The following is a 26,955-nucleotide window of genomic DNA, read 5'->3' on the forward strand; positions in this document are numbered from 1 at the left end:
TTTCAGTGGCTTAGAACTTGACTGTGAGTGCATTGAGGCTAGAAAACCATTTGTGTTCCTTTTTTTCCCCTTATACTTCTGCCCAGAATGAGTCAGAGACCTTTATTTGAGTACTCAAGAGACATTCATATAGTTCACAGTACTCACAGCCATTAGCCATCTTAGGAAGGTCATTTCACCTTTGAAACATCAGTTTCTTCATCTGCAAATTGGAAGGTTGATTGAGAATTTTCCATTATTCTTTAAATCTGAGAACCCTTTCTGAGTTTTTGACTCTTTAGTTGCTAAATTTCCATATCTTCATTAGCATATAACTAGGTCTTCAGATTAGGGTCATGGTACTTTTATATATAGTCCTGTGAAGCATTTTAACCTGTGTACCCTCAGTTTGGTCATTAAGCCTTTTAGAATGTTAAAAAGGTGAAAGATCGCACTCTTCTCTTTGCAAATGCTTTCCAGGGTCTCCAGGAAGGAATGTGTGTGTGCATGCGCTTAGTTGCTTCAGTCATGTCTGACTCTTTTGTGACCCTATGGACTGTAGCCCTCCAGGCTCCTCCGTCCATGGGATTCTCCAGGCAAGAATATTGGAGTGGGTTGCCATGCCCTCCTGCAGGGGATCTTCCCAACCCAGGAATCAAACCCGGGTCTCCTGGAAGGAATATTGGAATCCATTTTGCATATTCTCAGCAGCCCATTCAAGCTTCTATGGCCAACAAATGTTTGCTGGATGAATCAGGTTCTGACATGACCTACTGGAAAATTCTGGAGAACTTTAGAGGATTTTGGTTCTTTGCTGAGAAAGCTCCATGGTGGTTTTATTGAGCAGTGAATTTAAAGCAGTGTTTCTGCCTTTGGTAAACCATCATGCAGGTTTCTTACTCAGCTTGATTGTACAGGGTTGAATGGGTGGTAGGACGTGTGTTCATTTTGTGTTCAGATTAGCATGTTTCAGAATCCTACCTCCCCCAAAGACTTTTTTTGTATCATCTCTGTATTTATTGCAGTGGGTGTGGAATAAAATCACTCGTGGCAAATTGGGTTGATTTGCAAACTGTAGGAACCAATCCCATCCGCTCAGCTTTGTCAGATGATGCCTGAAGACTGCTAGCTAAGTGATGTAGATCCTTTACCATGTTTAATATTTCAAAATAAGGTTTTAATAAAGAGACATAAAATCAGATCAAGAAGGGACTTGAACAGGTATTTGTACACCCATGTTCATAACAGCTAGGAAGAAATTTTGATATATGCTACAACATGGATTAATCTTGAGAACATTATGCTAAGTGAAATAAGCCAATCATAAAAAGGACAAATAGTATATGATCCCACTTGAATGAGGTCCCTAGAGTAATCAAATTTATAGAGATAGAAAGTAGAGTGGTAGTTACCAGGGGCTGGAGGGAGAGGAGATATGGGAAATTTTGTTTAATTGGTATGGAATTTTAGTTAGGGAAGGTGAAAGAAGCTCTGGAGATGATTAGTGGTGATGGTTGGACAGTAATGTGAACGTGCTTAATGCCAGTGAACTGTACCCTATGTTATGTATCTATTACCACAATTTAAGAAAGGATCATGAATGGAAAATACTCAACACCCTTCTACCCACCAACAGCTAAGAAATTTTAAAAATTAATAATTACCATTGACACATCATATCTGTTACACTACCTAAATTGAATTATGTGTCTTCTGAGGAGTGGAGAATGACTTGGGTGATAGAATTCTGGGATCAGATCAGATCAGATCAGATCAGTCGCTCAGTCGTGTCTGACTCTTTGCGACCCCATGAATCACAGCACGCCAGGCCTCCCTGTCCATCACCAACTCCCGGAGTTCACTCAGACTCACGTCCATCGAGTCAGTGATGCCATCCAGCCATCTCATCCTCTGTCGTCCCCTTCTCCTCTTGCCCCCAATCCCTCCCAGCATCAGAGTCTTTTCCAATGAGTCAACTCTTCGCATGAGGTGGCCAAAGTACTGGAGTTTCAGCTTCAGCATCATTCCTTCCAAAGAAATCCCAGGGCTGATCTCCTTCAGAATGGACAGGTTGGATCTCCTTGCAGTCCAAGGGACTCTCAAGAGTCTTCTCCAACACACAGTTCAAAAGCATCAATTCTTCGGCGCTCAGCCTTCTTCACAGTCCAACTCTCACATCCATACATGACCACAGGAAAAACCATAGCCTTGACTAGACGAACCTTTGTTGGCAAAATAATGTCTCTGCTTTTGAATATGCTATCTAGGTTGGTCATAACTTTCCTTCCAAGGAGTAAGTGTCTTTTAATTTCATGGCTGCAGTCACCATCTGCAGTGATTTTGGATCCCAGAAAAATAAAGTCTGACACTGTTTCCACTGTTTCCCCATCTATTTCCCATGAAGTGATGGGACCAGATGCCATGATCTTCGTTTTCTGAATGTTGTGCTTTAAGCCAACTTTTTCACTCTCCACTTTCACCTTCATCAAGAGGCTTTTTAGTTCCTCTTCACTTTCTGCCATAAGGGTGGTGTCATCTGCACATCTACGGTTATTGATATTTCTCCTGGTGATCTTGATTCCAGCTTGTGTTTCTTCCAGCCCAGCGTGTCTCATGATGTACTCTGCATATAAGTTAAATAAGCAGGGTGCCAATATACAGCCTTGACATACTCCTTTTCCTATTTGGAACCAGTCTGTTGTTCCATGTCCAGTTCTAACTGTTGCTTCCTGACCTGCATGCAAATTTCTCAAGAGGCAGTTCAGGTGGTTTGGTATTCCCATCTCTTTCAGAATTTTCCACAGTTTATTGTGATGCACCCAGTCAAAGGCTTTGGCATAGTCAATAAAGCAGAAATAGATGTTTTTCTGGGATAGGAGAACAGAATTCTGGGACGGGAGAAAGTTCCTTCTGCTTTATTTTCCACTTCCATTTGTTAGCTGAAAACAAACATACTAAACAAGTAGGAAATTAGTAACTTTTTCCTGGCCTTTGAAATGAGTGTTTCTAAAAACCTCTAAAAAGAAATCTTTCTAGAAACTTCTTTTACCCTTTGTGGCTGGGTGAATATGGCCAAACAGTCAAGGAAAATAACACTTAACTTACCAGCATAGAATGATACAGTGTATTTGCAGCCTTTATCTTTCCTGAGTGTGTATGTGTGTGTGTTTGATTAGAAAATGGATTTATTAAAGGCCCGAGGTTGAAGACCCAGAGAGATAAATATATAACATCACTGTGGAGAAAGGGGCTTCTTTAGGGAAAAGACCTCTGCCACCACTGATGCTGAGAACTGGACATCAGAAATTCCATTACTGCCCCTTCCAAGGAGTGCAGTGATGGTGGCATGGGCCATGAGGGTGAGGATGCCATGAGAGAGCCAGGCTTCTGCCGAGGAGGGTAGGTTTGAGAAGGGAGCAGAGGCAGAGCCTCACATCTTTCAGAAGCATACAGCCCAGCCCTATGTGGGGCCTCCCAGGACTTCAGCCTCTCAGGGGAGCACAGTTAGTCTCCTGGGGCCTGTGGTGACCACCATGGGTACTCAGGTGGTCCTCCTCATCCAGGAACTTGTTCTGCACACACCATAAGCAGGTCTTACAGAGCCTGAGCTGGTATTGCAGACGGACCCAATGAGCAGATCCCTGCAGGGACCCGGGTAGGGAGGCTCCAGGCAGAAGGCAGTGAGCCAGGCTCGGGTGGGGCACTGGTTTCATCCCCCTGGGTACCAGCCACCAGAGTGCCCAGGAGGACAAGAAGGGCTGCAGAGAGGGAGACGGCTTATCTTCATGGCCTTGCAGGAGGGCTTCTGAGGACCTACCCTGTGCCAGGCATTGTTGTATCACCTACCAGTGGCCGCAGTCATGCTTCATAATGAACAACCACAAAACCTCAGTGACAAACAACAGTAAGCATCTATTGCTTCTGAATCTGGGGTCAACTGGGAGCTAGTGAGGTAGCTTTTCTGGTTTTGACCAGGCTTCCTCATGTGTCTGGTGACTCAGACAGTAAAGAACCCGCCTGCCAATACAGGAGACCCAGGTTCAACCCCTGGATCAGGAAGATCCCCTGGAGAAGGGAATGGCTACCCACTCCAGTATTCTTGCCTGGAAAATCCAATGGACACAGGAGCCTGGTGGGCTACAGTCCATGGGGTCACACAGAGTTGGACAGGACTGAGTGACTAGCACTTTTTTTCGCCTCATGTGTCTGGAGGCCTGCTAGCGTCTGCTTTGGCTTCAGCTGTTCTGTGCTGTGCGTCTCGCACGCTCCAGCAGCTCGTGGGAGCATATTCTCGTGGCAGTAGTAGAGGGCAACAGAGCGAGTATGAACATCGGAGTTCTCTTGAGGCCTGTGCAGCAGATTGGCACGTTGCTACCTACACGTCACTTTGTTTCCTAAAACAGGTCACAGCATGTGGGGAGATCTACTCTGTTTTTAAGGGAGGCACTCCAAAGCCATGTGACAGTCATGTGAGGGGTGAAAGAGTTGGGCCTAAACGTGGTCAGCACCCCAGCTCTGTGTGATGTCCTAGTAGAAACACCTGGCAGTCCTCTCCACAACCCTGAAAAAGGCGGCATCGTCTTCGTGTGACTGTTGGAAAACTTGAGGCTCAGAGACTTTCTGCTACCCATGGAAGGTTATACTTCTAGTGAGCAGTGTAGGCTGGGCTTGGACTCATCTGTGAAACCGCCTCCTCCGTGCTGCCCTGCCCGACTCCACAGCACTTGGTATTACTGCCTCTCTGAAAACATCTGTTTTGCCCTCTGTGTTTTTTTCCCTCTCACCCCTGCTCTGCCTCTTTCTCTGTTATATTTTGCCAATGCATCTCCTCCAACTTCTTCAATGTAACCAGTTTTTATGGTTCTGTCTTAGGCATCTTCGATTTTGGCTACTCATTCCCGGGCTCAGCCACTGCCACAAGGCACACGAACCCTCAGACCTCACCTCTGGGCCAGACCTCCCTCCTTCTCCCCTCACCCTCACCTCAACTCGGCCACCCTAGCTGGTTGCTGGTGTCTCGGCTGCAAGTCACAGACCCCCTGGTTTCACCTGGCTTAGGTTGTAAAGAATTGTCTCTCTTGTACAACAGGAGGTCCAGAGGCAGGGCAGCCTCCTTGGGCTGCAGTTGTTTCTCCTCCTGCCCTGCCTCTCAGTGAGTTGGCTTTGTGCTATGGCCAGCAGATAGGGCGGTGGGCGGCTCTGCTTATACCCCATGGGGGAAGGACATGGCTTCTCTACCTTGGGATTGCCAGAGCAGGCCTGTCCCTGTGTCTCTCTGTGCCACCCTGGCTTAGGGCTGCCCAGCCAGCCCTGTGCCCAGGTTCAGTTGTCTGCAGTGGAGTCCCCAGCTGTGCCCACGTGGCTGAGCCAGAGATTCTCCTGTCACACTCCCACTCCTGCTTCCTTCTGCATTTTCATTGGCAGTGTCATCCCAGCCTTCAGTTCTTCCCATCAGCACGTCATGATCATTGGAACTCCTTTTTTAAAATTTTTTTATTGGAGGATAATTGCTTTACAGTATTGTGTTGGTTTCTGCCATATATCAACATGAGTCATCCATGGGTGTACATGTGTCCCCTCCCTCTTGAACCTCCCTTCCACCTCCCACCCCATCCCACCCCTCTAGGCTGTCACAGAGCTCTGGAATATTCAGTTCAGTTCAGTTGCTCATTCGTGTCTGACTCTTTGTGACCCCATGAATCGCAGCACACCAGGCCTCCCTGTCCATCACCAACTCCCAGAGTTCACTCAAACTCATGTGCATTGAGTCGGTGATGCCATCCAGCCATCTCATCCTCTGGCGTCCCCTTCTCCTCCTGCCCCCAATCCCTCCCAGCATCAGGGTCTTTTCTAATGAGTCAACTCTTTGCATGAGGTGGCCAAGGTATTGGAGTTTCAACTTTAGCAAGAGTCCTTCCAAAGAACACCCAGGACTGATCTCCTTTAGGATGGACTGGTTGGATCTGGAATATTACTCAGCTATAAAAAAGAATGCACTTGAGTCAGTTCTAATGAGATGGATGAACCTAGAGCCTATTGTACAGAGTGAAGTAAGTCAGAAAGAGAAAGACAAATATTGTAATTCCTTTTTTCCCCCATCCTCATCTTCATTTGTTGCTCTTTGCTGTTTCCTGTTTTCCTGTTTGTTTCACTTTTGAGATTATTACTAAAGGCTTGTTGAGGGCCGGGGTCTGGGCTAGCCCATCATAATCCACAAGGAGACCAGCTTAGCGACTGCTCACAGCAGTTTAGGATTTGAGAATTGAAGAGTCCTGGGCAGATGGTCAGTGGGATCAGAATGAAGAGAGTATCCTGCTTTGGGTGCTGTGCCGTCCCATGGCAGTGCCCATGGGGACACCTAATCTTGTCTCAGAAGTTGTCAGGGAAGGTGTCTGACAAGGGAGTTGATTCTAAGGTGAATATTGCACTTTAGCAGTGTTTCCTGCTCTTCCTTAAAAGAAAAATCGTACCTGGTCTCTGATTTGGACACTTACCTCCCCTTTATGTAGACCAGAGGTTGGTAAACCCCAACCCATGGGTCATATCTGGGGCTGCCTAGTTTGGGAAATAATGTTTTACTGGCATATGGCCACACCCCTTCATTTACATATTGTGTGTGTGTGCGTGCGCCCTCCAAGAAGTTTCAGCTTGCAAAAGAGACTTCCTTAGGTATATGATATAGAAAACTTTATCATGAAGCCCATTAAGGGAACGATACTAAAGTGTTGAGGCAAGTGCTGGGGACAAAAATCAGTGTCGTTGGAGGAATTCATGTGCATTTATTTCTCTCTGCTTCTCTGCCTCTTGCTCTTCTTTTCTCTATTCCACAAAAGAATCTACATTCATTTTCTTGCCTCCAAATTTCTAGGTGGACCCTTTCTATACTTACAATTTCTAAATTTACACTTTTCACAACATTCTATTCCCTCCCTCAGAGGGTGGAATAAAGGTGCAGATTAATGTAGAAAATGAAAAGTCAGAGTGTGAGATACCGTTTTTTTAATGCACCTTTGCTACTTTCCCACATTTCCAAGGAAAGTAGGACTTGCTTCAATAAAGGAGAAAATATTTTATTTGCCTTAAACAAAAAGATATGTATATCAGTAAACTGTTTAGGGGGAAAATTCTGCTTAAAAACCTTTCATACATGTAGTCCAGTCCCTTTATCTGCACTGCTCCTTTGCCTAAAAACCCATCCTTTTCTGAATGACACTCCTCCAGAGGGGCCTTGGCAACAAAGCCCTTTGTAGCCCCTAGAGGAAGCCAGTCGTGGGCTTTGTTCTTTCATCACCACAAAATCACCTGCTCTCTAAGGCAGCTTTTGTGCTATAGTGTCTAGGCCTCTACTCTTTTATTAAAATTTAAGTTGTACCCTTTCTTTTAGATTCACCCCAAGTCTTCTTTGTTAGACTTATTATAAAAATCATACATGCTTTGTGTGAAAAATTAATAAAAGAACATCATGGTAATGAAAGTCAAAAAGTAGCTTAAAACCCCTTCCTTCATTCATTTTCCCCAGAGGAGGCCTGGCTTGTGGTTATCTCCTCAGAAGATCTCCACTTGTATCTATTGGGATGAATCATAAGAAATTGCAGAGATTCGACCACAGAAGTGTCAATTTCAAAGGATATGACTTAATCTCAGCACACAGAAATACAGATGTACTGGTATTTTTGAGAAATACAGATGGCATCATGTTGTTTATAGTGTATTGTGATTCGTGATGTTAGATTGAAGAGAATCTTGGAACTCATGCCATAGCAGTTCATTTAAGGCAGTTCCCTGTTGAGGAAGTGGCACCCCACTCTAGTATTCTTGCCTGGAAAATCCCATGGATGGAGGAGCCCGGTAGGCTACAGTCCATGGGGTCGCAAAGAGTTGGACACGACTGAGCCACTTTACTTCACTTCCTGTTGAGTAGTATACCAACAATTTGACTAACTCATCCTCTCATTTATTAGCCATTTATTGTTGGCTGTGTTGGATCTTAGTAGCAGCGTCTGGGGTCTTTTGTTGCAGTGCCCAGGCTTACTAGCATAGGGAATTTTAGTTCCCTGACCAGGGATCTAACCCACGTCAACTGCATCCCACGGTGGATTCTTAACTACTGGACCACCAGGGAAGTTCCTCCAGTCCCCTGATTTAAGGAAGTTTAATATGATTCTGGTTTTTCACTCTTCTGAATAATGGAGCACTGAATATTATGCATGTATCTTTGTACATTTCATGTAAGTTATCTGGAGTATAACTTCCTAAAAAGTGGAAGCGCTGTTTTCTTGATTTTTAAAGATTTTGTTTTTAAGAATTTGTCAGATGCCTCTGGTCTGTTGAACTTGCTGACCTTAGAGTCCTTCATCCTCCAGTGACACCAGAAAGACGGGACCTTGGTGGAAGCCTGGCAGACCCTCCAGGCAAATTCTGTGCAGTCGTAGACATTGGCACAAACTTCCCTCCCTTCATGAAATATTCGTGCACTGACTGCCCAGAGGGCACTGGAAACGCAGACTCAAAGAAGACAGTGCAGCTGATGAGGGGTGGGAGGGAGAGGTGTACCTGGAGCTCTGTGGATGCACGGAAGCCCAGGTGACCTCTTCATCCTGGGGTGGCAGGGGGACCTTGTGATGCTTTCCATAACCTCACTAGTTTGCAGAGGGAGAGGAACACAGGGCCCAATTGGAGGGGGACATTGAGGCGGCGGCAGGTGTCAGCCTGGGAATTAGTTGTGTTGGCCTTTGTGGAAGGGAGCAATGGGCATTGAGCTCAGCTGAGCCAAGGTGCCAGATGACAGACCAGGGCTCTTGCCAGCCACTGACCCGGGTAATAAGAGGGCACTTGGCCAGCAGCCACCTGCACGCTGTGCCACACAGCCGCTCGTGGGTCAGGACCTGTCAGGTGGCCCAGTGTGAAGCGCTACAACAAGCGGAGTCCAAATGCTATGTCTGCTGATTTATTTTATATATATGATTCTCCCTCACTTTGAAATTTCCTTGCAAACCATAAACTTGAAATCAGCAATTAGTAGTTCTTAATGCTGTGGAGCGTTTCTGCCAATCTGGTGAAGCCAATGGACCACTTGTCAGAATAATGTCTGTAAATGAATAAAATCCATAGGATTAGAAAAGAAGCCAGTCATACTCATATACAGGTATCAAAATATTGCAAAAACTTAAGTAATACATATTCCTTTATTGATGTATTAAGCAGCAAGATCCAGCAGTGGGCCTAGAGGTGCTCATAATTTTGAAGTAGGAATGACTATCAATAATATTTCAAGATCACTGCAATGACCATGACGTGAACTGAAAATATCTATCCCACGTAATAGTCAATAAAATCCACAGGTGCTGCTACTCTGTGAACTTGTCTGTATACAGAGTGGAAAGAAAGACCAGGTTTCAGATAGAGAGTAGTGAAAATAAAGACATAAGTTTCTTCTGGTCCATGTTGAGATGCCCAAAAATCTGTCCACAAAGCCAGTTAAGAATCTCTGCTTTTAAGACATAGGAAACGGACATGTGGCCACAGTGGGGAGTGGGGTGGGGGAGGGCGAGATGAATTGGGAGAGTGGGATTAACATATGTGCACCACCATGTGTAAACTAGACAGCTAGTGGGAAGCTACTGTAGAACACAGGGAGCGGCGACGACCACGAGGGGTGGGAGGGAGGCTCCAGAGGGAGGGGACGTATGTATACTTATTCATGTTGTTGTACAACAGAAACTGACGCAATATTGTAAAGCAATTATACTCCGATAAAAAAAAGAATCTCCAGGAGAATATATAACTCCATTGCTAACACTAGCAAGGGGGTACTCTTTCTGCCCCCTTCTGATGCCTATGTCAGAAGCTTTCTCTATCTCTTTTATACTTTAATAAAACTTTATTACACACACACACACACAAAAGAATCTCTGCTTTTAGATACAAAAGAAGGAATTGGAATGAAAACCCCCATTTGTATCAAGGAAATTTATAAAAACTTACACTTTATTCTGATAGGGATGAGAAAAGAAACTATATTAAAAATGAATCAGAATTTAACAAACATTTTGATTACCTGCAATGAAGATCTTTTCCCTTCTTCCTAAAGAGAAAGATACATGGAATTTTCTGTCATTATCTAAATCTCCCAGGGCTGTTTTTTTTTTTTTTTTTTTTTGGTACTGATTTTGAGAACTGGGAAACTCTAGATTTGTTCATGGTGGGTATTTTCCCCTGCAAATTCTCTGGTCATGAGAGGTGGACCCCAGATGAAGGTTTCTGGGGTTTGCTAGACCTTTGTTGCAATGCATGTTCCCCATTGCTCCCTCTCTCCTCTTCTTGTTCCCTCTCTGCCTCCCCGATTCACCATAAAAGTTAGGGGTCAGATGGATCCATTTGTCAGCAGCAAAGTTTGAGAAGGCCTTTAAAAATAGAGATGTTGTTGGGAGGGGGGGTGTTCGATAGGAGAAATCTTGTTTATGCTCAACAAATAACTTATATTTAGAATTTCCCTTCAGTTTTTCTTTTGAAATTCTGTATTCTCATTTCACTTGAATGACTCTGCATGGAGCATTTAAAAGTAGATCAAACAAAACTCTATAAATACGTTGAGTTCTTTTGGGCATTTTGCCCAAATCAGCTTTGCTAAAGCGGAGAAAAGCAGTGTGCTTTATGTAGCAGATTTTCTCCTCTGAACAGCCAGGCTCCCTCCCCCAGGGGTGCTTTGGAGCCATGTCCCCCCAGTGCGGTCTGCTGTGGTTCTGGTCACGTGGATTAAGGGGCTATGCAGAAAGGCCAAATCAAGCCCTGGTACCAGCCTAAGGAAAGGGGAAAACCAGAAGGATGTTTAGAGCTGTCACTGAGTTTGTTGGCCATTGTGTTTCCTTTATCTCACTCTAATGGGAAGCAAAGGTTGGCAAAAAATAATAAAAAATTGGTTGAACTGGTATAAATAATGAACAAAAGTGTCTTGTAGCAAATTCTTGAATGTAAAAAGAAATGGGAAAAAAGGGCAGGAGTCAGGGGGCAGCAAGCCCTGCTGTAAAGCAAGTCTGCCCTCATCTTTCCAATTGTAACACATGAGAAAACTGAGGCTGGGAGCTCAAGTGGGCTGCACGATGTGCTTGCAGTGCTGGGACCACTGGGGTATCTGTCTTTTCACTGTTATGAGGCCCAGGATTCTCTCAATGTGCCTTAATGCTATATTGATAACCACGTGTCCGTGAGCTGGAAAATCAGAGCTCATGTGTCCTTTCGGACAGCTAATTCACACCAGTTTTATGAGTCAGTTTGAGGTGGAGGCCACTGTGGTTGGAGGAGTTCTTCATGCCCTGTGCACCTGTATTATTAATATATTTTGTGACTTCTATGGAAACATCAGGTGACAATGTTAACATTGAAAATACCCATGTGTAGCTTCTATTTGCAGAAGCTCAGCTTGTGAAATGGATGGCCCCTTTCTGTATTATGCTGGCAGTAGAATCTCAGTGTTTTTTTTTTTTTTTAATGATAAAACGTTAATTGGCTAACTTTAAGACTGCTTTCAGTGGCTTCTTTAAACAGGGCATTAGACTCTGAAATTTTAGTCCTGAGGGAAGGTCTAGATCAGGGATTTGTGTCCCTCCCCCTGTTTCAAGATACCTGCTACCTGGGCTCACATGTTGGTGGTGAGTGGGCATTCATGATGAGATGGCATCCACAGAACCGTCATGAGGCACGTGTGGATGTTGGTAAAGGAGTTGCATTTGTTGAAAAAGGTGTGCATGAAAGAGCTGAGAGGTGTCAGAGCTGAAGACATGGAGAAAAACATACACACTGGTGCTCAGAGATATTGCAAATACAGTGGGATGCAGGCAGTGTTAGAGAAAAGCAATAGTTGTCAGGGGAACATAGAGAAGGAACCCTCATGGCAGAGAGTGTGTGTGTCCCCTTCCATACCATCTTCTGTGCCTACACACGGGTATTCATGCACACACGCTCTCCTTCTCTCACTCATTTAATTATTTAGGCTCTCACATATCAGTTGAGTGCATGAATCCATTTATTGATTAATAAGCATTTGTTGAGTCCATACTCTTGATAGGTTCTGGGTAATAGGAGTAAATAAAAGAGTCCACGATGGGGCTTAAGGAGGGAGGGAGGTGGTGGTCTGCGTGTGTGTGTGTGTGTGTGTGTGTGTGTTTGCAGTGTTGGGACTGTATAGGTATTATATAATTTGGTCTTTTAATGTACAATGGGCACCTGTCACACATCAGTACACGTAGAGCTGCTTGTCTGGTTTAACTGGCTGCTGCATTTCCCAGGGCCTTGATAAACCATGATTACTGGAGCTATTCCTTCACAGAAGACATTCAGGATGTTTCCTGTGTGGGTCTCTGTACATGTTAGAAGCAATGCTGCCCTGGACGTGCTTAAACATATATCTCTGCCTACTGAAAACAAGGATTTCCTGTCTTAAAGAGGACTACATTTAAAATTTTAAAAAAATAATAATAAAATAAAATATACATCATTTCTTGTTCGGATCTAGTTCCTTTCTCCCATTAGGTATAATTGACAGTTGACCATAAACTTGGAAGAGAGCAGTTAAGATTATCACAGACACTGTTTAACATCACAGATGCTTCGGACTACAACACTGGTGGAGAGTGAGACACCTTCAGCACAGTGGCAAGACTACAAGGGTTACCAGAATCTTCTCATCCTTGACACTGGCCTTTTAAAAAATTGCTGAAATGTACATAACATAAAACATACCAACTTAACCATTTTGGAATTGGCTTTTAAACACACATTGGTGGGTGCCCTGCTTAACATCAGGTTGAGTCTTTAACTCTTTCCCTCTACCTTTCTGATCTTGCTTCAGTGCTCCTCTGACTGGGAATTTGTGTTCACAAAACTGACGACTCACAGACAGAATGTGGACTAGTTCATTAGTTCATTCATTCATGAAGAATGGATTGTGTGTCTGCTTGAATAGACACTGAGCTAGGTACTGGAGATCAAAGACGAACAAGAAAGGGTCATTGGACTCCAGAGGGGTCAACAGAGACATACATATCACCTGATGATGATACTGTGGTATCATCCTTCCTTTCCTTCCCTGCATATCTGATTCTGCATGTTTTTCAAACTTTCTCTCTTTGTGTTCTATTGGGCTCCCTGTTTGCTTCTAGGCTCCTTCCCCCAAGCTGTCCTGCATACCCCTGGTACCAGGCACTTCTCCCCAGATCACTGTCCTTCTCACACGTTCTGGTCACTTCTCTGGGCAGGATCTCACAAAATAAAAGTTCTCATCCTTTGCTTGGTGTACAAAGTCCCCCAGAAATACACTCCTGATCTGCCTTCCTGGTATTCTCTGGGGTTGATGGAAGAAGAGGCCTGCAGACCACAGCTTATTTTACTCGTGGGCCTCGTACAGTCATCCAGGCGTTCTGTGCCCATCCATCAGGATGGGGCCAGCACCCCATCCCCATAGTGTTGGTGTGAGGACTTGAGGGGGTACACATGACATACCTAGCAGGGTCCTTGGCACATAGCAGATACCTAGTCAGTGTTTATTTCCTTCATCTCTGCTAAGATGCAGTTGATTTTCCTTATGTGACTTTTGACTTCACCTCCCAACCCTGTCTCCGTGGCCCAGAGGCCCTAGTCACTGGTTCCCTCTTGGTTCTGTACTTCCCTCCTGCATTCTGGTGAGACTTGGGAGCAAATGAGCACTGGCTTAGCTCTAACTTCTTTTCGGATGAACCTTGCCTTTGAAGGAGTAGGCAATTGGATTTTCTGTTTTCTGCCATGCAAAGATGTTGATTATACACATCCCTTTGAGGATCAAGCAGGCTCATCTCCAGGGACCAAACAGGGCTGGCTGATTAAATACTGTACATTTCTGCCGCGACAGTCCAGCCACAGCCAAGAGTCATTTGTAAAGAAAGACCCATGAGCTCCTTTTCTTCTGGCATGCCATCAGCCTCTGAAGTAGCCTTCTCTTCCTCTGAGTTACATTCCACTGGAAACAGGGGCATGCGTGGGAATTTTTCCAGGACAGGGTTTGATGCTGGGTCCACAAAGTCAGTCATTCAGTTTTCTCTTCCCTTGCACCCAAAATCCACTGGGTGTCCTGAGTAAAATGGGTGATTCTCCACTTTCATATATTTCACTTTGTATTGTTTTTCTGTCCTAAAATAGTAAACCTGACCCCTTGCGTAAATTGATGTTTCTGAATCAAAAAACAGCTGCCTCAAGAATCCAGAATGCTGCTCAGTAGCTTGGGGAATTGCTGCAACCCTGGCAGTGTTCACTAATTAATTATAGCAGAGACTACCTTCTTTTCCATCCCCCGGCCCCCAGGAGCACATTTCCAGAGCTAGAAACTGCTTAGTACAATGGTCCCGAAGGCCTGTGAAATAGAAACCCAGCACAGCAGCGTTCACCTGGGTTATGTGTTAGGATGACATTGCCAAATAAGTACAATTTTTTTTTGTCCTTTTGGGAGAAACTGAATATAGGACCTAAATAGCATGGTCTGGAAGAGTCCCACTGATTTTTAAAATAGTTTATTTTTGGTTGCTCAGGGTCTTCATTGCTTTGCATGGGCTTTTCTCTAGCTGTGGCGAGCACAGGCTACTCTTCATTGCAGTGTGCAGGCTTCTCATTGATGTGCATTCTCTTGTTGTGGCTTCCAGGCTCTAGAACATAGGGCCAGTAGTTGTGGGGCGTAGACATAGTTGCTCTGTGCATGTGGGGTCTTCCCAGACCAGAGATTGAACCTGTGTCCCCTGCATTGGCAGGTGGATTCTTATCCACTGGACCCCCAGGGAATCCCCCATTTATTTTTTGACAACTGACCTGTCTAGATGTCTCTAGATCCTGGCTGTATGTTAGAATCACCTAGGGAGTTCCTGAAATTCACATACCCAGGCTGCACCCTAGACCAGTGACTTCAGAGAATCTAGAGGTGGGGCCCAGGCATCCTTTTTTTTTTCTTTTCCGCCTAAATATTTTATTTAGAAAAATTTCTAATGTACAGGAAAGTTGTAATAATAGTACAATGAACATCCATTTAGAGTCACCATTTGTTAACATTGCCACATTGGCTTTCTCTCTTTCTCTCACTGTATGTCTGTGTGCACTCATATATGTCTATATGTAAGTGTATACACATACATGTGCACATCTTTCATTTTTTCCTTAAACAATTTGAAAGTACATTACAAATATCAAGACACTTCATCTCTGAATACTTCAGAACAAGGACTTTCTCCTATGTAATTGCAGTAGAATTAACACTCAGGAAATGTAGCATTAATGTAATGCTATTATCTATTATTAGTCCATATCCAAACTTCCCCATTTGTTCCAATAATGTCCTTTATAACCTTTAAAAGAAACCCTGAATCGAGTTAAGAATTGCATTATATTTAGTTGTTAAATCTCTTTACTGTTTCAACGTCTAGAATAGTCCTCTAACCTTTAAAAAGTTGTATGTGATATTGAACTTGAAAAGATTTTTAAAAAGTAAAACCAGGTCACTGTTGTCAACTGTCCCTCATTTTGGATTTACAGGATCTGAATTTGCATGTTTCCTCACTATCAGATTTCATCTAAACGTTCTGGGCAGGAGCACTGTGTAGGCAATCGTAACCGTTCTTAGCGTATCACGTAAGGAGGCAGCACCTGGTGTCAGTTAGTCCCATCGCTGATGACAGGGACTTTGAGAGCTTGTCTTCCAGGTTCCTCCATACTGTGGGGACTATTTCCTTTCATAATCAATGAATCTTTGGGGAGATACTTTGAGACTGTCTAGATATCCTCCTAATCCCCAACAAGATTTCACCCCGTGGTTTTAGAGACCATTGATTATTGTCAGAATCAGTTGTTGCCATGATGGTTATAAGATAGTGATTGTCAGTTCCTGTCATTTCTACGTGACAGTTGACATTCTTTTGTAAAGGAGAGCTTTGCCCTCACGGCCCATCCTTACCTGTCTAATCTTACCCATCTGTCTAGCTATGAACCTAGCTACCTAGTGAATGTATCATGATGGGCTCATGAGTCTTTTGGAACTGAATGAATTCTTCAGTACATGGTGTCATTGTCCCATATTTGGCCAGTAGAAGCCCCATCAAGCTCATCCTTGTGTCCTTTTGAAATTACCCGTCAAGGCTTAGAGTGCTTCATTCATTTTGTCATAGCCACGTATTCCAGTCTTACTTTGTATTTTCTTTGCTCCAGCCCTGGAAGCCCTGAAAGAAGTCATTTTTCTCTGGAGACCTAGTTCCTTAGGGGCTGTTGTTTAGGAAGTTATGGGAAATTTCATAAAACTTGAAACTATGAAACAGGCGATTTTAGGGGACAGCCAAGATTGGGAACTACTGCTTAGCATCCCCCAAAGGGAGAGTGTTTGGTCCCACAAGGTATTTTCCTTTGGTCACCTATAATTGGTGGTTCTCATGCATTGTTGAGGTTTAGATTTTTGTGGGCAGTGTCACTTGCAGAGTCAGGTTTAAATGCAAGCCCTTAGACTCAACCTCAGAGAGTACAGTTCTGTTGGTCTGCCCTGCATGCCGAAGTTTTGATACAGGTGGACCCCAGGCCTTATCTGGAGAAAATGCCAGAAGTGACCATAAGAATTAGGGGCTTCTTATGATGTTTCACTTTGATTTTATAAATGTTGTCTCTTTTGTAAAACAGTGTTAGGATACTGCTGCATTCTCTAGGCATGTGGTGAGGATTCCCTTCATTAAGTTAGTGAGTTTCTTGAAAATATCAAGTGATTTAAACCCTTGTAGTTATACTCTTGTTCTGTCAAGGAGGATGTGGCATATAAAAAAACAGGCTGTGTGAGTATTGAAAGTTTTCAGTTGACCCAAAGGCTTTTTTCAACCACTGCACTATTTGTTGTTATATTTTTGTGGTCATTGAATGAACTGACCTAGTAAAGTTTTCACATGTCATAAGACCCTGGAAAGCCCTAAAATATAGATGTGTGTGCTATTTCTGACACTTGGTCTTGGCACCTTTTGTAGTTTCTATTTCATTTTTAGAGAATGTGAATATATGACATTTCCTCCCCATCCAACCAGTTTTATTTCATTAAAATATGGGCCCCAGTTCTCAGCAGCTGTAAGGAAATACTCCTGATTCGTGGTTTGTCACTTCCTGGTTTCACATCTGAACCATGTACCATGTTAGTCCAGTGAGTCCTTTCTGCAATCTCAAGGCTCATGGACGGGGATTCTTCTTAAGAACAGGGGAGGCAGTCTCTGGAGTTGCATATCCTAATTCAAAATCCCAGGCCCTTCTAGCACTTTCTAGCTGTGAGACCTCTGGTAAAATAGTCTCTGTGTGCCTCCTTGGTCTCCTTGTCTGTAAAAGGGAAGGTTCAGGGTGTACCCTCAAGGTTCAGTGAGAGGATCAAATGGGCTAATGCGTATGAATTGCTTAGTAGTCTCTGGCACACAGTAAGTGCTTAATAAATGTTAGCTGTTACTAATTTTATTAAGCAAAGCTGGTCATGAATGGAAGGTGGTTATGAGATCTAATGAGGGAGTTGAGGGTACCTGCCTTGCTACCTGTGTTTGCCTGTGTTCTTCTAAAAGAGTACATGTTCATGCATTTGGATTTTGTGGCCATCATATAATATGGCAGTAAAGTAGAGACATGTCCAGTATGCCTTGTGAAGTCTGCCTTAGTCATAATTTTTTAGTAAGCCGTGTGCCCCCGTACCTTTGCTTGTATGTTCATAAAACTTGTGTTCATTACTTTCAATTATGTATAAAGAGTTAAAAAACACACATGCAGTAGAAGTGTATTAAAACTTGCCTGTGGACCAGGCTGTGAGTGTGGAGGATTCCAAACCACAGCCTTGGGCAAGTCATACATTTTTTCCCCTCCAGTTTCTACTAGCTATTAAAAGGAGATGACATTGTTGTCTGCATACCTCTTTGAGGAAGGTCAGGACCAACTAGTAAACATTAGTGAAATGCCAGGGAAAGGAAAACATGGCAAATGACATTCTTAAATTTCCTTTAATTTGATATGGACAGAAGCCACTGAGATACAGTGCCTCCGAATGTCAAATATTCCCCCTGAGCTGAGTTTTAGGTTGAGTGGAACTGGCGAACAAGATTGAAACAGTAATTTGCAGAGGCTGAGGAATGGAAAGCAGCCGTGCAGGAGTTGAGGAGTTATCTGTAATGAGAAAGCTGTGGAGAAGCCCTCAGGCTGTGTTATGCAATGTTGTGGGAAGCAGTTAAGTACAGATTGCAGAGAACTTGAGCCGAGATGTGACCTGAATTGGTTCATCCAGCATTGGAGCGAGAGCTCTGATCTCAGGGCAAGGAGACACTGCCACTTGCTAGCTTGGTGACCTTGGGTAAGTCACTGAGCCCCAGCTGCTTCATTTCCAAGATGGTTGCTCATTCTGGCTCTTTTCTTTTTCACCGCTGTGATTGGTAGGGTGAGTTAGGGTGATGGGTGTCAGAGGTGCTTTAGAAAAGAACAGAAACAATCCCAGTGTCAGAGGGGGTCGTTGTTTCAGGGCTCACGTTTCTTGGTCTTGTATGTTGGCAGTGTGCTTTATAGGTCTTTGTGCCACCAATTGAATAACCTTAGAAGCTTTTAAGAAATATTAAAAAAACAAAAAAAACAAAAAGAAAGAAATATTGAGTAGCCTGGCAGAGAGAGATTAGTTAGTGTGCTTTTCTTTCTGATTCCAGGTGGGGCTCTACAGATGTCCAATGGAAAGATTTGGTCTAGAGAAATACTATTCTGTTCTAGGTCCTGATTGCTGGATTAGTCTTGTCTCTCCTTCGCCCTTTACATAGTATTGGGTTAGATGCTACTTTTTATAAAGGGTTCAGTGAAGATACGAATTTACATATAACTGAGTTTTATGACTTCAGCTAGCAATAGGTCTTCAGATGTTATTTTAAAGTCACTTTGGTCAGAACTTAGGTGACCTCTGTGGTTATGAGTGTGAGGTGTCAGACATTTGTCATATTTACTTGTTTCATGCTCAGTTTTCTATCTGCAGAGTTTGCTTTGAACATAACATGAACAAATATAGCTCTTAAAGATTTATAGAACCTCACCTTACGAGGTGTAGATGGGGGCAGTGGAGGCACAGGGAGTAGGAGATGATGCCACGATCACTTGGTCATCTGGACTCGTGGCTCGAATGAAACTCTGTATCCTGTATTACAGAGGGCTTGATTCACCTTCCTTTGTGTTGGAAGCCAGGGAAAGCAGTGGAGTTCTTTTTTAAATTGTTTGATTCTATTTATTTCTGGCTGTGCTGGCTCTTCGTTGCCACATGGGCTTTTTGCTAGTTGCGGCGAGCAGGAGTTACTCTCTAGTTGCGCTGCACGGGCTTCTCATTGTGGTGGGTTCTCCTGTTGTGGAGCATGGGCTCTAGTAGCATGGGGCTCAGTAATTGTGGCTCCCAGGCTCTAGAGCACAGGCTCAGTAGTTGTGGTATGAGCTTAGTTACTCTGCAGCACGTGGGATCTTCCCAGACCAGGGATTGAACCTGTGTCCCCTGCATTGGCAAGCAGATTCTTAACCACTGCTCAGGGAGTCACAGCAGTGGAGTTCTTTGTCCTTAAGACGACTCTTGTGGACTTCCCGCCTGGGAAGAGCCATTTGGGTGAGCCCTCTGTTCTTAGGAGAGCTGGGGCTGCCCTCCTCTGTCCACAGACAGTGTACTTGGCACCTGGGAATCAGCTTGAGAGCCATGTGTTGGTACTTATGGTGACCAGGCAGCTTGTGGTTTCTCACAAGGGGGTGGAGTGTTTTCGCGTCATCACCAAAGTCGTGGTTAGGTGACATGCTGGTTCTCAACTTCTGCCCTCTTCCCTTTGTTCAGCTCTGTTCTTCCTTAGTGAGGTTCGGGCAGAAAAAAATATGGAACAGAGAAAACTAGGCCACTGACTTGGGATAAATGTCAATTAGCACATCAGATGTAGCCAAGGCCTCCCCTCTGTATGACATCACATTGCATGGGGGTCTCTGTGTGGCCACTGGTCACTCCTGTGGGAACTGGCTGTTTCAGGGAAGATTAGAAAAGGAAAGGAGTCCCTGTAAGCAGTATCCAAAAATAACGTAAGCACTTCTAAATGTGTGGCCTTGAAGTCGTTGATCCCTATGGCGTTCGAGGCCATGTGGCAGCAGGAAGGAATGAGGTGAGGTGGTCAGCCTTGAGCGATGAGCTTCTGAGCAGTGCTGGTCTCAGTGCCCCTCTCTGGTCCACTTCTGTGCAGCTTGGGCCTCTTCCACTGCCTGTCTCTGCCCACTAAGCCCCATCACACACCCCATGTGCATGTTCTGTCTCCCCACAGTGCATGTCTGTGGCGTGGATAGTTGCATCTGGATTTGAACAGCTTTGAACCAGGACCTCCCAGTGGGGCCACACTGGGGGAGTGAGATGCTGTGACTTTGAGTGTCCTTCAGTCAAGCAAAGTGTGGCCCTGGCTTTTCTCTTGATGTTCCTGGATTGGTTCTGTGTAAGCAGCCAGGGATCCTGCTAATGGCTCCCCTGGGACAGAGAGAAGAGGACCGAAGTGGATTTGCTGATCCCCTGTGGGGCATTTGGAATGGTACCAAGAGTAGGCTGAAATCTAATCAGCCTTTGCTTATCAGCCTGAGTTCCAGCATGTTAAAAGGGTGATGATTAGTGAGAGAAAGGCCAGAATACTTTATCTTTTCCTTTGCACATTTGGGAAGAATTTCCTCTGCCTCGCTAGCATTAGAAGCAGACCATTCTTTTCCCTCCACTGTTATCACATCAGCTTTCATTAAAAGTCACCAGCAGCAAATACAAAGCCCTGTCCATGGAAAACCGTTTAAGGCAACACTGTGCTCCAGCGCTTCGGGGTGGGCTTTTGCCTTCTGCACCACCAGATCAGTTTCTCATATCCATGCCTTTCTGACCCAGCAGCTTTTCAAAGACCAAGCAGCATTGCTCTGCTTTCTCCTGCCTCTTTCCCAGAGACCAGAGCTGCCATGCCTCTAGCCATGTCCCAGAGAGCATATTTGAGACAAGTCAGCTTAATTTGCCTGCATGCCTAGGATGCCTCTCTTTAAAATCGATTTTTGAGACCAGAGCTGGATCTGAATATTTTCCTTTTCCTATGCAGGCGAGCGACGGAGGCGTCGGTGCCAGGTGGCATTCAGCTACCTGCCGCAGAACGATGATGAGCTCGAGCTGAAAGTCGGCGACATCATAGAGGTGGTGGGAGAGGTACGTGTGCCAGGCGGGTGGGTGCAGGGCCTCTCATGGACTGTCAGAACCCACCTGTGGCTAGTTGGCCTTGCTGTGGGGGATGTTAGGACTCAAGAGACTAGGGACATCATCTGGTTGAGTCTTCCAGAAGAGATTCCTCTAGAGAGGTGTGCCTCCCAACCCGCTGAGGGCAGATGTAGACCATTTAAAACTGTGGTCTTCTTCACTGCATGCTAGCTAACGCCGACCCAGTACCATAGCTTTCCTCCTTTGCTTCAAGTACTCATAGACTCTTGGTATCCAGAGTGACCACATCCACCTTAAAGGATGGATTCGGTATTCGTCATGGGGAGCACTGAGGATTCAGAGGGAAAGAAACAAGTGACATTGATAGAAGACCTAGTATGTGATGGGCATGACAAGGTTCTTTACACATTGGTCCATTGACTCTTCATAACCACTTTAGTTTTGTAGATAAAGAAAGAGGCTTGAGAGATGCTATAACAGGCAGGGCTGAGGGTTGAAGCTAGGTCCACCTGGCTGGAGACCTTTGTTCTCTCACTGCCCTACATTACCTTGTCCCTGCGTGGTCCCAGCTGCTTGCAGCCAGGCCTGCTGGTGAGATGTCCCACCAGACCCTGGCATGGGATTTTGGGGCTCCACTCCCTGAGGGTGGGAGCATCCTGGGCTTCGCACTTAGAATCTGATCATTCATCCTGATTCAACATATGTATCTGTGTATAGTGATAGTTTTCCAATTGCTTTCATTTGCTGCATACCATTCAATGTTACAGAAACCCATGATTTATTAAAAACAAAAAAAAAAAACTAGGAAGCCAGAAGTCAAGGAGGAGGTTAAGTGAAGTATGACGTGGGTGGGAGTGGCAGGGCTGATGCCAGCAGACAGATTTCTGGACTCTCGTATAAACATAAAGGGAGCATGCATCAAAGCTGTATTTAACTCATTAATGAGGGCATCTGCAAGATGGTAAGGCTGACTCAAAGAGAATGGTGAAAGAGCAAAGTGTTTATAAATGATTGAAAGAGAAAAAAGCTTGAGTAAGATTGCTAAGTTAGATGCGAAACTATGTCGCATCCTACAGGGCAGTGAGACGAACCTCTGAGGTCATCTTTTCTAGGGGATGAATCTCTCTCTCTGCTGGTCAGAGGTTATTTTCATGGTTATCTGACAAGACTCATTCACTTTGTTCTTAGTCTTCTAGCAGTTAGCATCTGCACTAACACAGTTGTAAACTCTCCTCATAAAAAGTAAACAGTGTGTCAAGCAAAGATACTTGTCCCTAAAGAATCAATCAGTGTGGTTCCCAGTGTGGGAGGACATGCAGTAACCCGCTTTTTGCCAGTTTCCCAGTTTTGGATCATTTGAATTAGTATGTCGTTCATCATGTTTTATTCCTGGTGCCAAGCACAACACATAGGAGACATTTGTTGAAAGCTGAATGAGTGCAAAATGAATGGCCAGCAGAGTAGAACATTTATGCCAATGGTAGACGGGCACAGTTCTTAAGACTGAAACCAGGGAAGAAATTCCAGGGGAAAAAAATAAACGATTGTGACTAAAAAAAAAAAAAAAGAGTTAAAATCTTGGTATGATTTGAAGTGAGTTTAGCTAAACAAAGAGGGCAACAAACAGGAAAAAATTTGAAATACTTTTATATATGTAACATAGGAAAATATATTAGGAAGCTATTATAAGAATGATAAAGGATAGATATGATATAAACACCCATCCCACAAGTGGAAATAAAAATCTGAACCATGAGAAAGTGTTCTAACCTGCTACTAATTAATCTAACTAAGACAATTTGATTGGGTACCTCCTTTTGAAAATCCTAAAACAATATTTAGTGGTGAGACCTTGGCAGTGATTAGAAGAAATGGTGACTTTGTATATCTTTATGATCCTTGTTTGATGCTATTTAGCAAGGTGCATCAAGAGCTATAAAAATCTGAATTAATACCCTTTGACTCAGTAATCTTACTCCTAGAAATTTATTCATGGAAAATGGTTACAGAAAAAAATATGTTAAACATGTTCATTGCAGCAATGCTTGTGATAGTGAAAAAATCATCAAGAAAGGGAATAGTTGTGTGAATTAAGGTATATTATCCAGCTAGAAGATTGTGAAGCCTTTAAGATGGTAAATACAGAAACCTTTATATTTATTACAATACTGTGTGTTGTAATTATCTGCTATATTCCACTAACCTGAGAGCTTTTCAACAGCTGGGATCTGGTTCTTCTCTATCTTTATATTCATAGTACATGGAATAGTGCCTGAAACCTAACACATACTTTAATCAATGCTTGCTGAATAAGTAAATGAATACATGGAAGTATGAAAAGTTTTTTTTTTCAAAATAAATGAATAGATCAGTCACAAAATTACATTCACTAGGAGCAGTTGAATATAATTGTCTGAAGTCTATCTCAATGCATGTGATCGCAGACAGAAAGGGCCCCAGAATTGAAAGTGGATCTGCCATAGAAGATGGTTTTCCCTTTAATGTTGTAATAATACTGTAAGAAATACAAATCAAGATAAAAGTTCTTAATAAATTTCTGGAATTATTGCTGAGTCTCATCTGTCTGTTGACTCCAGGGGAACCAAGTGAGGGTTGCTAAGGGAGAGGGATGATTGCAGGGCTGGTGTTCTCCTTTCCTGGAAGAAGAGCTTCACCACCCTCTGTGGGCCCAGCCTCTTTACCATCCATGCCCGTTCAGTGCTAGGCTTCGTCCTGGGCTTGCCTCAAGTAGGAAAAAGGAAAACTAACTGGGTAGCCTCTGCTATTTCTGTAAAACAAAGCATAAACATTTACCTTTTAATCCATATTTTAAAATTATATCACCAGAAGTTAATTTCCCTACTTTTGAAGTTTATTCTAATATTGCATTATCTTATAAAGTCTGTCCTTTTCTCCTATAACAGATGTTATATAAATGCCAGTAGGTTTCTACTGTCTAATGCCACTGAAGACTAAAAACAAAATAAAAATCCCAAATAAACAAAATCCCTTAAATCACAGGAGCAGGTTATGATAAGACCATAGTAATAGCTTTGCAATACTATAGTATCAATCTGTTTGCCAAGAGAAAGATAACATATTGTGTATGTGCATATAGATTATATTTTTATTGATAAATTGATTCATAGATTAATTCTACAGTGTTACAAAGCTGTAACAAATACAAACACAAAGTGTTACAAATACAAACACATGCCCCTACTTCCCCCCTGCCCCTAAGAGACAATTCCTAGGATTTTGAATATATCGACCAGTTCTTGAGAACAGTTGAAGCAGGTAGAGAATCCTAAAAAATGATATACTTATATCTTAACATGTAGAAGTGAAGTGAAGTTGCTCAGTCGTGTCCAACTCTTTGCGACCCCGTGGATTGTAGCCCACCAGGCTCCTCTGTCCATGGGATTCTCCAGGCAAGAATACTGGATTGGTTGCCATTTCCTTCTCCAGGAGATCTTCCTGACCCAGGGATTGAACCCGGGTCTCCCGCATTGGAGGCAGATGCTTTAACCTCTGAGCCACCAGGGAAGTCCATCTTCACATGTAATCTTAGCTTAAAAATGTATATTCATCTGCCTTTTAGGGCCAGGGCGTTTTCCTAAACTATGTATTTGTTGGTTTGAGCTCCACCTTCTCTGCATCCATGATGCATCCTCTACTATTCCCACTGTTTTTTCTAAACTTTTTGGAAGTAGGAGTGTTACACTAAGTGGCATATAGGATCCTAGTTCCCCAACCAAGGATCGAACCTGGGCCCCTTGCCTTGGAAGCACAGAGTCTTAAATATTGGACTACCAGGGAAGTCCCACCACTGGTTTCCTTGAAGTGGATTGAGGACAACTTAAGGGAAGCAATGAGCATTAATAATTCTTCTAAAATTCCACACTCCCTCACCTCCCAAACTTTTAGCTGTCTTTTCTATACCTAATTTGGCACCATGTTTTTAAACCTTCAAATTACGATCATATTCCTTCTCACCACTAGCCTTTTGTCTTCAAACCTACATATTTTGTACTCTTTAACCGTGTTGTGTGCTGGCAGGAAGAGCAGTGAACTGGAGCAGGTCTAGGGGGACATGGCCCTGACCCTTGGTGAGGGGGGCAGCACTTCTGGCTGAAGTTACCAGCTCAGCCTGGATGGGTCTCTGCAGCGTGGCCAGAGGAGAAATGGAGAGTGTGGGGCGGTCCAGGGATGAGTGGGGCTGGCAAAGTGAAGGTCACTCAGGAAAGTGCTTCTGCCTCCTGGCTGGGGAGCAGTCAGTGGCCTGCAGGGAGGACAGAAGTTCTTGTGAAGTTAATGGGACTTCACTTTCCAAAAGGAAAGCTAGCAGGCTAAATCCCTGGTAGGCATTTTTAAGTACACAGTTGTGACATTTCTGTCTGGAGTGGGGCGGACTGGTCATTGCAGTCTAGACTAGCCTGTAGACTAACCTGTAGCCAGTCTCTGTGTGTGTGTTCCAATAAAGCTTTATTTACAAAAATAAGAGCCAGACTTGCCCCTGCTCCCCTGGCAAGAGGTTCCCCACCCTTCATTCTACACTTGCAGAGAAGGCCAGTGGGATGGGATGGGGAAGCTGATGTTTATAGGGTATTTACCACATGCCAGGGCACTGTGCTAGTACCTTCATACATGATATTTCATTTGGTCATCACAGAAATCACTGGAAGGTGTGATCAGTATTTGTATTTTGTAGCTGAGGAAACTGAGGCTCAGAGAGGTTAAGAAACTTGACTGAAGTTGCTCAGCTGTTAACAGGATCTGATATGTAGCTGTTTTGAAGGATAGGACTTTCAAGCATTGCTGAAGGATGTCTGTAAGAGCCGTGCCAGAAACCCTTGCCACTGTCAGGAAAATCGTGGCTATATTGCTCTCTCTCATTGGACAGCATTTGCTTAAGTCTTAAATATGTATCATATATATTTTCTTAAGTCATTACCCTATAGGTTTTTTTTTGAGGGACCCCTCTCATGTGGAATAGGCTTGTTCTGAGAAGAATAAGGGGAGGGGATAAAAATCAACTTCTTCTTGGTATGGTCCTGCCCAGAGAGGTAATCAGACAAAGAGATGTAGCAATTTGGGAAAAATGTTGACTTGGGCATTTAGAACCTAGATAACGCTTTTTTACAGTTGGCACAACCAGCTTCCCATGTCCCCAGATCAACAAGTATGGTTATTTAAAGCAATGGAAATAGAAAATAATGTAGGTATTTATGGCTTCAGAAAGTGGTTCCCTCAAAAATATTTTTTCCCACAAATTCCACAAATAGAAAAAATGTTTTCCAGAAACAATTTGTATTTTTTCAGCAGTATTCAAAGGGTAAAACCATGTCTAAGCACATTTACATTAAGTTCTTAGAAAAGGCAAAACCAATCATAGGTGATAGAAGTCAGATTAGTGCTTGCTTGGAGGTAGATTGACTAGGAAGGAACACAAAGAAATTTTTTGGAGCGATAGAAATGCTCTGTATGTTAATAGAAGTATGGGTTGCATGGGTGTATGCATGCATTTATCACAACTGTTTGACTTTTACCATTAAGATCTGTAAATTTAAATGAATTATATCTCAATTTAAAAACTTTTTAAAAAGTATCTTGATGCTTTTCTAGCTTAAAAAAATTTCTAAAATATTTCCCCCTACCTCTCATAGGTAGGAGAAATGACTGTTATTGTAATTCTCATTTAATCATTTCTGAATAAATTTTTTAAATTGAGACATGATTGACAT

At 43.5% G+C, this 26,955-nt stretch overlaps 1 protein-coding gene across 13 annotated transcripts in view; it reads left to right on the top strand.

Annotated features, from left to right (window-relative positions):
• SH3KBP1 (SH3 domain containing kinase binding protein 1) overlaps positions 1-26,955 on the top strand; it is a 331,727-nt gene that overhangs the window by 144,165 nt on the left and 160,607 nt on the right. For all 13 annotated transcript variants that reach the window (XM_070785423.1, XM_070785428.1, XM_070785422.1 and 10 more), the window contains one exon: positions 21,099-21,202. In XM_070785423.1, coding sequence (XP_070641524.1) covers positions 21,099-21,202 — 104 coding nt within the window. The remainder of the gene's footprint in view (positions 1-21,098; positions 21,203-26,955) is intronic.

Source organism: Bos indicus, chromosome X, assembly GCF_029378745.1.
Source record: "Bos indicus isolate NIAB-ARS_2022 breed Sahiwal x Tharparkar chromosome X, NIAB-ARS_B.indTharparkar_mat_pri_1.0, whole genome shotgun sequence".
NCBI classification, from domain to species: Eukaryota; Metazoa; Chordata; class Mammalia; order Artiodactyla; family Bovidae; genus Bos; species Bos indicus.